The sequence below is a fragment of the Dama dama genome, chromosome 6 (assembly GCF_033118175.1).
Source record: "Dama dama isolate Ldn47 chromosome 6, ASM3311817v1, whole genome shotgun sequence".
NCBI classification, from domain to species: domain Eukaryota; kingdom Metazoa; phylum Chordata; class Mammalia; order Artiodactyla; family Cervidae; genus Dama; species Dama dama.
The window spans coordinates 13,460,491-13,474,327 of record NC_083686.1 but is presented as its reverse complement, the minus strand read 5'-3'; the positions used below and the strand labels follow the sequence as shown (position 1 = coordinate 13,474,327).

Genomic DNA, 13,837 nt, shown 5'->3' with positions numbered 1-13,837 from the left:
TGCTCTCCGAGCCCAGCCCAGGCTGGATTCCACAGGTCCTGGGTCATTTCTGTCCTGCCTGCTATCACACACTGTCCTTCAATATTTGCAGGGCTGGGAGGGCCTCCAGGTGAGGACAGTGACCTCCTGATCATCGGATAATCTGCAGTGCCCACCACCGAGCCTGCCCAGCACAGGTACTCATGATGAATAAACGCCCTGAGTCTGGGAGTTTCAAGCCATCACCCACCCACCAGATAGTGAAGGAAGTGGTTCCCAGTGTGTGTCCAGGAAGCAGTTCCATGAACTATAAGCAGTTACTGCTCACTGTGAATGTTCCACAGAAAAATTAGTTTAGGAAAGTCTGTGTAAACAAAGTAGAATCATTCTCCACCCCCCCCCCCCTTTCTGGCTGTGTCACACCTTGTGGGGTCTTAGTTCCCCAATTAGGGATCGAACCCGTGTCCCTTTTTGGGAGCATGGAGTTTTAACCACTGGACCACCAGGGAAGTCCCTGGAATCATTTATTTGGTGCAGGAATTCTCAGAGCTTTTGCTATGCTCTGCTGTCCTCAAAAGCAAATAATAATTTAAAAAACTGAATGTGTACTGAGTGTATCGACATCATAACTGTTCTAAGTCCTATGCCTAATACCCCATCTAACCCTCAAGACAACCAGGTGAGGCAGGAGAGCCCTTTATCCCCATTTAACTGATGAAGAAACTGAGGCCCTGAGAAGTCAGGAAATGGCTAGGAGTAAACAGCTGAGCTGGGAGCTAGGTTCAAGCCTGACCTCTTTATCACCAGGAGGGCAGGCCGTCCTTTCCTCAACTTACACGACCAGGAAACTCCTTCTTTCATGGAGCATCTTCTAGGCCGAGGGCTCCCTGAAGCATTAGGAATTATGCTGCCCTCTGCAAAATGCCTGGCCCCAGGTGCAAACCCCTGGCTCCGCAGGTAAGACCTGCGGGTACAACTCTGGCCCTACCACTTTCTGCAGCATGACCTCGGGCAGGTCATTAGCTTCTCTGGGCCTTAGTTTCCTTGTGCATCAAGTGGAGATAACGGTATTATTTACCTTACAGGAACGTGGCGAGGACCACTGAAACGCCTAATGAATGACAGATGCTGAGCTAACGCTCAGTTATGCTGGCCCCACAGTAAGTGTTCGGTTAAGTGTCCGCTGCTGGCATGAGTCCTGGGCTCTCTGAATGAGGAGTAATGTTAGTAACTTGTATCAGCATCAGTCTTTGTGTTAGTGTTGAAAGAGGAGAGTGGATTTTGCCCTACTGTGCTGTCGCCTGGCGTCATGAGAATACCTTGCTCCACCATGGGCATACCCTGCCCCTGATAACACCGTCATAAAATGGATTCACCCTGAAGTCATGCTCCATTACAAAGCCACAAAATTATCCCTATTAAAATGGCTTGCCATAAAATCCTCAAATAGGACCCCAAATTGCACATTTGCATCTCCCCCCTCCTACCCCAATCTCCAGCCCATTACTGGTAAATTGCATTTCTAAGACAGCTCAGGACACTTACCCTGAACTTCTGATTGATGGGATAGACGACTTTTGCCTTCAGCGCAAATGCTGTGATGTTGCTGTTGAAAGACGGCTCGTACTCCTGGGAAAAAGAAAGAATAAATGGCATGGGGAGGCTTTTGGTGAAATGAAGGACAAACCACCGAGTTTCCAAAGTGCCACATCCTGTTGGTAACAGTGGCCCTGGGAAGGGACCATAATAAGCACATTTAGAACCAAGCAATGCTCACTTGCTAGGAGGATGGATGGATGGATAGACAGACAAATGGATGTGGCAGGTAGATGGATGGATGGATGGAGGGGCAAGTGGATGAATGGATGGATGGAGGGATACACTAATGGATGGACAGATGGACACATGGATGGGGCAGGTGGAGGGATGGATGGATAGACGGGAGTATAGATGGATGTGGGAATGACAGAGGTACAGATGGGCGAAGGGATGAATGGACAGACGTTACAAAGCACATTCTTCTTTTAATTCCAAATCTTCAGCTTTGGAAGAAATAAAGATTTAAATAACATGACAACATCAAAAGTTTTCCTAAAAGTTGTGAGTCACCTTTCTGTGGAATAAGAAAAGAAATATTTTTAGCACTACCAAGTGTATAAAAACTTACGTGTGGTAATATTCATGCAAGGCTTTGGACTGGACCATAAAATGAAAAGAAGTGCTTGGGTGGATCTTTTCACTCTTCTGAGCCTCCATCTTCCCAGACAGGAAGCAGGTAGCCTATCTCCCCCAGGGATGGCATGGATGAGGACAAAGCCCTAGCGGAGATGCTGGAACAGAGCCCAAGCGAGGCGATGGACCACTGTGAGTATCAGTAGTAAAGAGCTGCCATCGACCTCTGCTCAGGAACCATCTCCCTGACACAGCTGGACAGACTGACTTGTAGCCTGCTCTACGGCCCCACATCCTCTCCGTATCACTCTCCTGTTAGGGTCACCCCTGTGCTTTGCATGGTCAGTGCTGAATAAGGGCTTGGACACATCCAGTGGGTGAATGAAGTCAAGCAGACAGTCAGGAGCCTGGCCCTCCAGGCCGGGAGGAATCTCAGCTGAGCAACTCTGAACCAGATGCCAACACCTATCTACTAAATCTTTAAAAAAAAGAACTCCACAACAAAGCACTGATTGCCAATTGCCGTGTTCTCCTTGGAACCACATACCCTATCACAGGGAATACAGAAGAGCTTATCGCTTCCTCACAACGTGAGACATTGAAACAGCACCCAGCAGAGCCTGTGATGTGGTTCGTACCCGTCTTCAGAGAGGATTCACCACAATGCCCTTCTGAGCGGGACAGAAGGAAGCTCTGTGGCAGGGCCCCAAGTCTTGTCATGTCTGTCTCTACCTTGCGTGTGTGCTAAGTCACTTCAGTGGTCTCTGACTCTTTGTGACCCCAAGGACTGCAGTCCAGCAGGCTCCTCTGTCCATGGGATTCTCCAGTACAGAATACTGGAGGGGGTTGCCATGCCCTCCTCCAGGGGATCTTCCCCACCCAGGCATCAAACCCAGGTCTTTATGTCTACCTGCACTGGCAGGCAGTTTCTTTACCACTGCTTGCAAAAACAGACTTAGATGACAAGAATGGGGGGCGTCCACCAACATGTGCCACCTCCTTAAACTTCCAAGGATGCTGCCATTTCCCAGATGGAGAAGATGGCACAGAGAGGTTGAGCTGTGCACCCAAGGTCACACAGCTATTAAATGTCCGGATCGGGACTTGAACTCAGATTCCCTAGCTCTCCTCTTCAGCTGCCACCATCCTGTCTCCTTCCATGTGACAGAAGTGAGAACAAGAGGAAGAGCCATGCAATTGCAAGGTCAGTGGGAGTTCAGAGGAGAAGCCCCCAGGTCAGCCTCACCACACCCCAGGGACACAAGTCAGATCCTGAGGTACTGGTCACTCCCACACCTGCCACATCCAATCAACCATGAATCCCACCAACCTAACCTTCTAAGCCTCTCTCTAGGGCCACAATTCAGGCCCAAGCCATCATCGTACTTACCCCAATGGGCTGAAACAGCCTCTTACCTGACTCCCTATGCATGTACCAAGGACTTACTATGTACTACCATCTGATGCATGTCTGCTCATTTCATTATCACTCAATCACGATCATGCCCATTTTATAGAGAGGTAAAGCAAGGCTCAGAGGTGGACACTTTCCAATCCAGTCTCCCCAAAGCAATCAAATAACCTTTTTTAAAACAATGACTGCTCTTTTCTTTTTTTTTTTTTTTTTTTTTAATTTTTGGCTGCACAGACTCTTTGTTGCAGCGTGCATGCGAGCTTTCTCTAGTTAGAGCACTCAAGTTTAGTTGCCCTGAGGCATGTGGAATCTTGGTTGCCTGACCAGGGATTGAACCTGTGTCCCCTGCATTGGAAAGCAGATTCTTAACCACTGAACCACCAGGGAAGTCCCTCAAATAAGCTTTTAACCATACAACTCCCCTCGCTTCCTGGCTTTCCTTGGATCTGAGTAAATACAGAATAGCTGCCCCCAGCCCACAGCAGCCCATCAGTCACTCTCTCTTGAATCTTTGCTGGGAAAATGGTACAAGAGTGTGGTAATAAGACCAAAAAGGCTGACTTCAGAACTGGTGACATGCTTTGTGAGGCCCGGTGCAAAATGAAAATAGGCACCGGGGTGCGTGTGTATGGGAGGGGTCCTTAGTCAAAAGTGATTAAGAATTTCAAGACAGCAAAGTCCAGAAACAGGGAGGCGGTAACTGGGCAGAGGGTCTCAGTGACCACATGGGAGGTCATCCACCTATGAAGCTGGCCTCGGAGATGATCTGGAGAAGATACACTTCTTCAAGGGAAGATGAGAAACAGAAAGGGCACTCTGCATTTTTACACTTCTTCCAAACAGAGGTGGAGAGAAAGGACAGAATGGAAGGGGGTGGAAAATGCGAGGAAGGATTGTTCTCTGCCTTCCAGGGTTCATCTTCTAAAGGCGTGACACCAAACATATACTGCACTTCAGGGAAAAACATAATATGAGAAGCAAAGGATGTAGACGCAGGGGTCCACCTGAGATGTGCAGAAGTGGAACCTGAGGACCGGGAGCCTGGGCTATTTGCAGTTTCCCACAGCTCTTCTTATTAAGTTCCGATGTCCTCTAAATTCTGATCATCTCCCCAACCGTAGCAACACAATTATTCAGAAAATAGGCTGTAGTGCAGATTTACAATGTAAAACTTCTTCAGCTGAAGCAGTGCAATTATTCAGAAAATTAAAACATAATTGTCAGAAAAGAAAAACCATTTCACTCGCCCACAAAAGGTACTCTTCTCAGCAAATGCACAGATGCATCCAGAGGGGAGCTGTGCCCACCACCCCTCCCTTCTTCAAAGCCAAAGGACAGGACAAGGCTGTGAAGAAGCAGTCTTCAGAGTCTTCTAGAATTTTCTGGGTATTTTTGGCTAATGTGAGCTATTTATCGAAACAGAATTCATGCAAGAAGTGATGTGGACACCAAATGCCTTGGTTTTCTGGGCACTGGAGGGTGTCAGGGTTACAGTTCATCACCCTGTTAAAGTCAGCCCTGCCCTCATTCCTTGACAAGCTCAGCCTGCTGGAGACAGGGGTATTTTGGCAAAGCCGGTCACCGGAACAAGCAGATCTTTAACTCTTGGCAATCATTAGCTAGATAATGGGCATCGGCGAGGCACAGCTAAATAGTTCACGGGTAAAACATTACTAGGTGGAAGAAGTGGGTTAGCCTTCTGGGAGGCAGAGAGACTGGGCTCCCCAGCAAAGACTGATTCATTCTGTGCTAGAAGGATTTCCAGAGTTGATTCATGGGTGACCTTATGGGGCCGCCATCACTACTGTCATCGCAAAGCTCAGAACCCTGAGGTTCAGAGAGATTGTGTCGCTTGCCCAACATCACACAGCACACAGGTGGTAGAGCTGGACCTGGGTTCCAGGATTCTGGATCCCAAAGCCAGTGTTTTTTGCATCATATCTGAGGTCGTCTTCTGTGTGAGAAGAGTTTTTTTCAAATAGGTTTATTGAGATGTCATTCATGCAACTGAATCATGTAAACTGCACAATTTAATGCTTTTTGGTGTATTCACAGATACATGCAACCCTTGCTACAGTCAATTTTAGAACATTTTTGTCATTTTGTACCTGAAAATGTACCTGTACCCTTTAGCTGTCCCCCCTACCCTTCCCACCCCTTGTCCCTACCCCTACCAATCTGCTTTTGGTCTCTTTAAGTTTACCTATTCCAGACATTTCAGATGCTTGGAATCTTATGACATGTGGTCTTTTGTGACCGGTTTCTTTCAGCTAGCATCCTATTTTCAAGGTTCTTCCGTGTTGTTTTTATGACTGAACGGTATTTCATTGTATGGAGTGATTATTTGTTCATCAGCTGATGGACATTTGGAGTTTCCAAGTTTGGGCTACTGTGAATAGGGCTGTCAGGAATATTTGCCCACAGGTCTTCTCATGGATATTTGTTTTCATTTCTGTCAGCAGAGTTTTAATCCTACGTGGTGAGGGGATCACAGGGAGTGACAGATGAGGGAGAGAAACTAAGACAGAGAGACATTCCACAGCCACACTGTCACACGGAGACACGTGGAGACACAAAAAGAGAGAGACGGACATGCAGGTACGTGCAATGACACGCACACAGACAGACACACTGGGAGAGGCAAGCACCTGGAAACAGAGAGGCTGAGCAAGTCAGCTGGAGACACACAGCACACACGAGGAAAGGCGGACTCGTCTCTGGGAACGGCCAGGCGCCCTCTCTTCCTCTGCAGCTCTGGGGTTTCCGATCCCTCCGTGGAGTCCTGCCCAGGGCTGGGAGGAGAAGCCCTGTCTTCAGAACCCTTGGGAAGTACGGACAGGGTGTGACTCCCAAAAACTGGATTTTCAGCTTATCCAGAAGCTTCCCCTATTGATTTCCAACTTTTTGGTGAAATTTGCTTTAAAACACCCGGCCCACTTTCCTCCTTTGGTAAGCGGAGGCTGCAGACTCAGGCCCCTGACTGAGTGTCAGGGACCATGGGGGTGCGGGGACGCAGCCCGCCTAGACAGGAGTTGAACCATCCCCAGATCCAAATATCAGCTTCAAGGCTCAGGACAGTGACCTGGCTCCACAAGACTCAGTTTCCCCATCTGGAAAATGGGCATATAAACAAGGTCTATGTCATGGAGTGCTGAAAGGATTGCATGAGAGAATTCACATGACGGTTTACATCAGTCAAAAATGACATATGTAAAAATGCCTAGAATCCAGTAGACGCTAAATAAGAAACTTTGTTCTATCTTTTCCCTTTTCCCAGCATCTTTCTTTCTCGCTCTTTCCCTCCCTCCTTACCTAGATGTCTATATTTACCTTTTGGCAATTGATGCTGGATGACTGGGGTCTGTGGTACTTTCTAGGGACTAGGAAGTGACTAGAAGTCACTCATTCTCTCTTTGGAAGAAATGCCCTCTTCATCCATGGAGCTCACGTATGAAGTGATACTCAATAGGCTGGCTCAGGGTGGGGGGCATGGGGGCAGGGGACCAAAAGAAAGGTATAAAGAACATCTATCTCTTAACATTTCCGTCAGAGGCCCAGAACTCCCACTCCTAGATATTACTCAATAGAAATAAAGCAAAATGAAAACACACTTACACACACTCACAGATGCCTTGTTCAGAATAACCAGGCATGGAAACCAACCCCCACTTGGTGACATAACCCCACAGCAGACTGAGCAATTGAAAGGGGCAAATGACCAATCAGTGCAGCAATGACCTAGACCAGCAGGCGCGAGAAAGCATGTGACTGTGCTCACGTAAAACCCTAGAGCAGCAAAACCAATCATGCCAACGGAAATCGTAGCAGTGGCTGTCTGTGCAGGGAGCGCTAAAGAACTTTCTGGAATAAAGGGACATTCCTGATTGGGGTCTCAGTGACAGGAGTGTATGCACTTGTCACTCATTAAACTGTAAGTTGAAAATCTGTGTGTTTCTGGTGTGTAAGTTATATCTCCAAGAGAAGCCTAGTGGTACACGAGATCTGTCGGGGCTCATCTGGATAAGCTGTGTCCTGGACATAGCACATCCTGTGTGAGCCTCCTCCAATGCACCCCCAATACCCCACTTACGTCCAGAGGCTCCTCATCCTTTGAAGTCAGCGCTTCTCTCTTCCTCCTCCTGGATGGGGACCCAGCTGCCGACGGGGTCTGGATGTTAGACTCCAAATTCCTGAGCAGACTCTGAGTGTCATCTTTCTAAAACCCAAAGGTGGAGGTGAGTGGGAGAGCATGTCCGAGTCGGTCAGCCTAGTGCCCTTCAGTAGCCATCAACCCCCCACGGCCCAGCCGTGTCTACCGGTCTCCGCCCCTTCTCCACCGCCTGGCCCTGTGTGCAGTGCTCCCCTCCACGCCCCCTGGAAATCAGCTCCACATCCTTCAAGGCTGGCCAGGTGTCACCTTCCTGACAGTGCCCCATAGCCCCATCTCAGTGTCCTCAGGCCTGGAAGCGACATTTGGCTCGAGGCTCATTCCACGTTCTTCTGAGCTGGTCACCACCACCACTGCCACCCCAGTAGCCTGTGAGCTCATCATGGATTCTGGTCACAACATTTGTGTTCAGTTCAGTTCAGTTCAGTCGTTCAGTTGTATCCAACTCTTTGCAACCTCACGGGCTGCAGCAGGCCTGGCTTCCCTGTCCATCACCAACTCCCAGAGTTTGCTCAAACTCATATCCATCGAGTCGGTAATGCCATCCAACCATCTCATCCTCTGTCGTCCTCTTCTCCTCCTGCCCTCAATCTTTCCCAGCATCAGGGTCTTTTCCAATGAGTCAGTTCTTTGCATCAGATGGCCAAAGTATTGGAGTTTGATGCTTTTGAACTGTGGTGTTGGAGAAGACATTTGAGAGTCCCTTGGACTGCAAGGAGATCCAACCAGTCCATCCTAAAGGAGATCAGTCCTGGGTGTTCATTGGAAGGACTGATGTTGAAGCTGCAACTCCAGTACTTTGGCCACCTGATGTGAAGAGCTGACTCACTGGAAAAGACCCTGATGCTGGGAAAGATTGAGGGTAGGAGAAGAGGACGACAGAGGATGATATGGTTGGATGGCATCACCGACTCAATGGACATGGGTTTGGGTGGACTCCGGGAGCTGGTGATGAACAGGGAGGCCTGGCGTGCTGTAGTTCATGGGGTGGCAAAGAGTCAGACACAACTGAGAGACTGAACTGAACTGAACTGAAGGTATTTTCTTAAAAATCACCCAATGACAGTATTGGAGATAACAAGCACATTAATATTATGCCTACACACACAACAGCTTAACATGGAAAATGACACATAAATATTAACATTCTTGTTATTTCTAATATTGTCATTGGATGACTTAAAAAAACCAAATGGATCATGGGAGGGCTTGTCAAATACATCTCGCTGGACCCGCCTCTAGAGATTCTCATCAGTGTGTCTGGGGCAGAGCCCAAGAACTGGCATTCCTAGCAAGCTCCCAATAATGCTGATGCTGCTGGTCTGGTTCACTTTGAGAGCAGCAACAGTCTGGAGGCAACCAGCTCAGATGGCAGAGTTCAGAAGTTTTCTGGGAGACAAGTTTTTCTAAAAGAGGAAGTTGATCAAATATCTTGAAAGGAAATGGAGATAAATGGGAGAGAGTTTACTGTTAAACCAATGACATGTACTTAGAATTTAAGGAAATGAAAAAATGGGTAATTATTAATTTCAGGGAAAACAAAATCTTGTGCAAAAAAGGAAAGTATTCATAATCACTGCAGATCCTTGGCTGACAGTGAATTATGTTTACAAAATTGCAATAACGAAAACACCAAATGCTGATTTAACTAAAAGTACCACATAACTGCACAGGGAGGTGGTGATGGTGGGTGGGGAGGGTGTAGATATGAAGAGAGGGGGAGAAAAGAGAGCTGTTAGTAAATCACTCCTCACTTCCCCAGTGGGACGTCAAGCAGCCGCACCAGCAGGTAATTTAGATATGGGAAGTAAATGACCAAAACAGCCAGCTGAACAAGGGTGAAACAAGATGGCTTTAGAGAAGTGAGAAGCAGTTGCCAAGGAACATTTTTAAATTATGTGCATGAGTCGCTAGTGGTAAAGAACCTGCCTGCCAAAGCAGGAGATGTAAGAGAGGAGGGTTCAATCCCTGGGCTGGGAAGAGCCCCTGGAGAAGGAAATGTCAACACACTCCAGTATTCTTGCCTGGGAAATCCTATGGACAGAGGAGCCTGTTGCAGAGCTGTACACGACCAAAGTGACTTGGCATGCACACCTAAGGGTAGATACATTAGTCACTCTGATGCAAACAAAGCTTTAATGATGAAATAAATAAAACTAATAAAACAGATACCACACAGGGAAAGTGGTGCAAGATAGAATTACAAGCTGGGTGACCTGGATCGGAGAACAGAGTGCCCAGGACCCGTGAGGGAAGAAGTGCCTGCTCCAGCCTGAGGACTGTAACAGTTGCCTACATGGTTTCCTCTCTGGGTTCTAAAGCAGGCTTCCTTGGACTGCAAGGAAATCAACACTGAATATTCATTGGAAGGACTTATGCAGAAGCTTAAGCTCCAATACTTTGGCCACCTGATGTGAAGAGTTGACTCACTGGAAAAGACCCTGATTCTGGGAAAGATGGAAGGCAAAAGGAAAAGAGGGCGGCAGAGGATGAGATGGTTAGATAGCATCACCAGCTCAATGGACATGAATTTGAGCAAGCTCTGGGAGATAGTTAAAGACAGAGGAGCCTGGTGTGCTATAGTCCACAGGGTTTCGAAGCGTTGGACACGACTCATCAACTGAACAACAACAATCTAAAGAATGAGTGGGACAAGAGGCAGAGAACAGACGTGCAGAAGTGCAGAGGTTTCTGGGGATCAAGGGGATTCTGGGTGGCTGGATGCACAGACACCTGTGTGCTATGCTGGATACCCTAGGGAAGGTCAGTGACCTTCTGCACCATACAAGGAAATGATGTGATCTTGTGTAGGCAGCCAGGAGCCACTGGAGGTTTTCAACCAGAAGTCATACTGTTAGATGTGCTCTTTAGAAATAGAGACTAGAGGTGGGAAACGGAGGACATTTAGAAAAGAATACTGCAAAGGTCACATCCAAACCATCAGAAAATCTCATCAGTCCTACCCTTGACCCTGAACACCGTCCATGGCTACAGACCTGATCGAACCCACCACCACTCTCAACTGGACTAGTACAGCTCTGACTGACTAGCTGTGCAAACTCAGACAGCTTGGTTAGTCTCTGTCAGCCTCGACTTAGCTGCAAAGTGGGTGACTCTATGGTCTGAATGCTTGTGTCGCTTACCCCTCGTGTCAATTAATATGTTGAAACCCTACCCCCCAAGGTGATGGTATTTGGAGGCGGGACCTTTGGAAGGACCTATTAGATCATAAGGATGGTGCTCCCATGAACGGGACTAGTGCCCTGATAAAAGAGGCCCCAGCCACTGCCCCTTCTGCCATGAGAGGACTCAGGCAGAAATCAGTCGTCTATAACCAGGAAGAGGACCTTTGCCAGAATCCAACCATCCTGGCACCCTGATCTTGGACCTCCAGCCTTCTGAACTCTGAGACATGTTTGTGTTCATCAGTTACCAAGTGGATGGTATTTTTGTTATAGACATCCAAGCAGACTAAGACAGATACTAACTCCTGCCTCGCCAGGTAGCAGATGATGAAAAGTTCTGACTTAGGCATTCAGAAAGACTGCAGGTGAAGTCCAGCCCACTGGTCATTCTTCATGACCCTGGACAAAGAACAACCTTGCAGAGCCTCAACGTCCATATCTGGAAAGTAAGGATGACAGCCTCCACCGGAGTGAGGCTAGAGAAGGAAACCGCCGCAAACCCTTGACAAGGGGCCTGGCACCCACTGAACGCTCTGACATGTGACTGCCCTCTTCACACAAGAAGCCCATGTCTCTTAATTACCAGCAGGATCTGACAACCCAGACTTTCCTACAAGAGACTTGCATTATGTTAATTTTAACCTTTATCATCTCTTTGCAGCAGGACACTTCTCTGAAGTCACCTGGCTTACATCTGCTGACTGAACACCCTGTTCACACGGGCCAGAGATGGGGGGGACAAGACCAAACCACCTTAGCTCAGATCCGACCAGACTTCATCCCTCAAGGAGGTCCGAGCCGCAAAGACCTAAAACAGTGATCATTCCACCACTGATGGAATGACTGCTGTATGCCGGATACCTCCACACAACATCTGATTCCATAATGACAACTGCCACATGAAGCATCCATTAATGCCCTTCAGGCAGCCACCTGTGACCAATCCCACCCACCCCTAATACAGTAGCTTTGGGGTGAGACACACGCCTGTCATTTGACAAGATATTTAACCTCTCTGTGCCTCAGTTTCCTCATCTGCAAAATGGGTACATTAATGGAACCAGCTCACAAAGCTGTTTTGGAAATTCAATGAGATGAAAATTCAGGTGCAGAGTGTGGCTCAGCACCCAGCATATAGCGAGCATTCAGTAAATGCTAGTGTTTCCATTTCCCCATTACAGAACTCATCTGGCTGTGTTACAATCAAACGTTTACTAGTAATCTGTCCGACTCCATCCTCCTCCAGAGACAGGAGCACACTGCTGTCCCCTAGCCGTGTCTAGCAGTAGAAGGTGCTCAGCAAACTTCTGTGTGGAATGATGAGTGCATGCTGATGTAGCAGCCCGCACTCCAGGGGGGCTAGCAGGGGGATCCACACAGAAAGGAAGCAGAATCGACGGGCAGTTGGAGGGACTGGGGGAGGCGAGGGAATTCCCTGCCCTCCAGCCCACCACGGTGAGCCCACCATCAGTCCAAATCCTTGATGGTGCAGAGGAGACCGCGGCCTGGAGACCTCATTGGCTAACGTCACAGGCAGTTGTTGGATGGAGCGGACCCTTCCGGGGAATCCCAAGCCAAAGCCCGTCTGTCACTTGGCCGCCTCCCACTGCAGTTACAGTCTCCAGCCGCCTCCCGGAGTAGAAGGGGAACACCCGTCCCCAGAGCAGGACCCGTCGCGCGCGATGCCCGTGATCAGGCTCAAGGGGAAGCCTGGACCCCGGCGCCGACGGGGGACCGCGCCCTCGCATCCCACACCCGGCCGCCAGCCCAGCCGACCCACCTGGTGCCGGAGACGCGGGCGCGCGGAGCGGCAGCCGAGCCAGAGGCCGAGGCCGAGGCCGAGCGCGGTGCCCAGCAGCACGGCGGGGACCAGCAGAGCGGGCGCGGGCCGCACCACGTCCCGGCCCAGCCGCAGCCGCGCGTCGCTCCCGCAGGTCGTCTCGCCGCGGGCCATCCGGGGGCGCTCAGGCGGCCGGCCCGCCGCCTCCCGCGCGCCGCCGCGCGCTGCCCCGGCCCGCCGCCCGGCCCTCCATCCCTGGCGGGTCCCCGCTGCCGGACTCCGGGTCCCGGCGGAGCCAGGGGGGCGGCGCGGTGAGCTCCGTCGATTTCTCCGGCCTGTGTAGCCTCCTCCTCCCGCTTCTCTCTTGCTTTCCGGAGCTGCCCAGCCGAAGGGAGGAGTCTGGACCGTCTGCTCCAAACTTTGAGCCACCCCCGCCTCCGGCCCTGCCTTTTGCACTGAGCATGCCCGGCCAGAGGCGCGCTTCTCAGCCAGCAGAACCTTTGGGAGGAGTCTTGTTTTGCAGAGGGCTCCGATTTCCAGCTGGGTAGAGGACCTCAGCCAGGTCCTCACCCGAGGAGGGTGTTGCTCGAGTTAAGTTTATCGAGTGCTTAGGATTCGTTAAGCCTTTAGCTTGATGATCCAAGTAACTTTCTTACCAGCCTTCTGAGATGGGCGTTACTACATGCGCCCCTCCTCCTGGCGAGGTTCAGGGTCCGCGGCGAGTGATTCATTGCTGGTCTGACTCAGCGGTGCCCCAGACCTCTAGCAGTTGGCCATCCTTGGGTCGCACAGTCCGGCCCTGCCTCTGAACTTGTTTGCCTGAAGACTCCTGTTTACTGCTAGTTTCTTCGGAGATGGTCGATGCTTTGCTCTAAGACAACCTATAGGGAGATGCTTACATCCAGCCCTGGCTAGTCACGGAGATGCCACGTGGTCACTCATTCACTCAGCCTATCCAGAGACCCTACTGTCTGAACCAGCACCAGGCCAGCCATCAACCAGACAAGGTCCAGCATTGAGGATCTCGCAGGAAGATAGGCAGATGAGTTCAACATCTGTTCTTTCTTTAAGCACCATTTACTGATGCTAGCTCTCATTCTGGCTGCTGGGGTACACACACACACACACACACCCCTACC

General features: G+C 49.7%; 1 protein-coding gene across 3 annotated transcripts in view; it reads right to left on the bottom strand.

The window, feature by feature from the left end:
• Positions 1-12,872, bottom strand: part of EVC (EvC ciliary complex subunit 1) — an 86,594-nt gene extending 73,722 nt beyond the window's left edge. For all 3 annotated transcript variants that reach the window (XM_061145531.1, XM_061145532.1, XM_061145533.1), the window contains exons 1-3: positions 12,699-12,872; positions 7,656-7,781; positions 1,525-1,608 (exon numbers count right to left, since the gene is read on the bottom strand). In XM_061145531.1, coding sequence (XP_061001514.1) covers positions 1,525-1,608; positions 7,656-7,781; positions 12,699-12,872 — 384 coding nt within the window. The remainder of the gene's footprint in view (positions 1-1,524; positions 1,609-7,655; positions 7,782-12,698) is intronic.
• Positions 12,873-13,837: the final 965 nt, after the last annotated feature.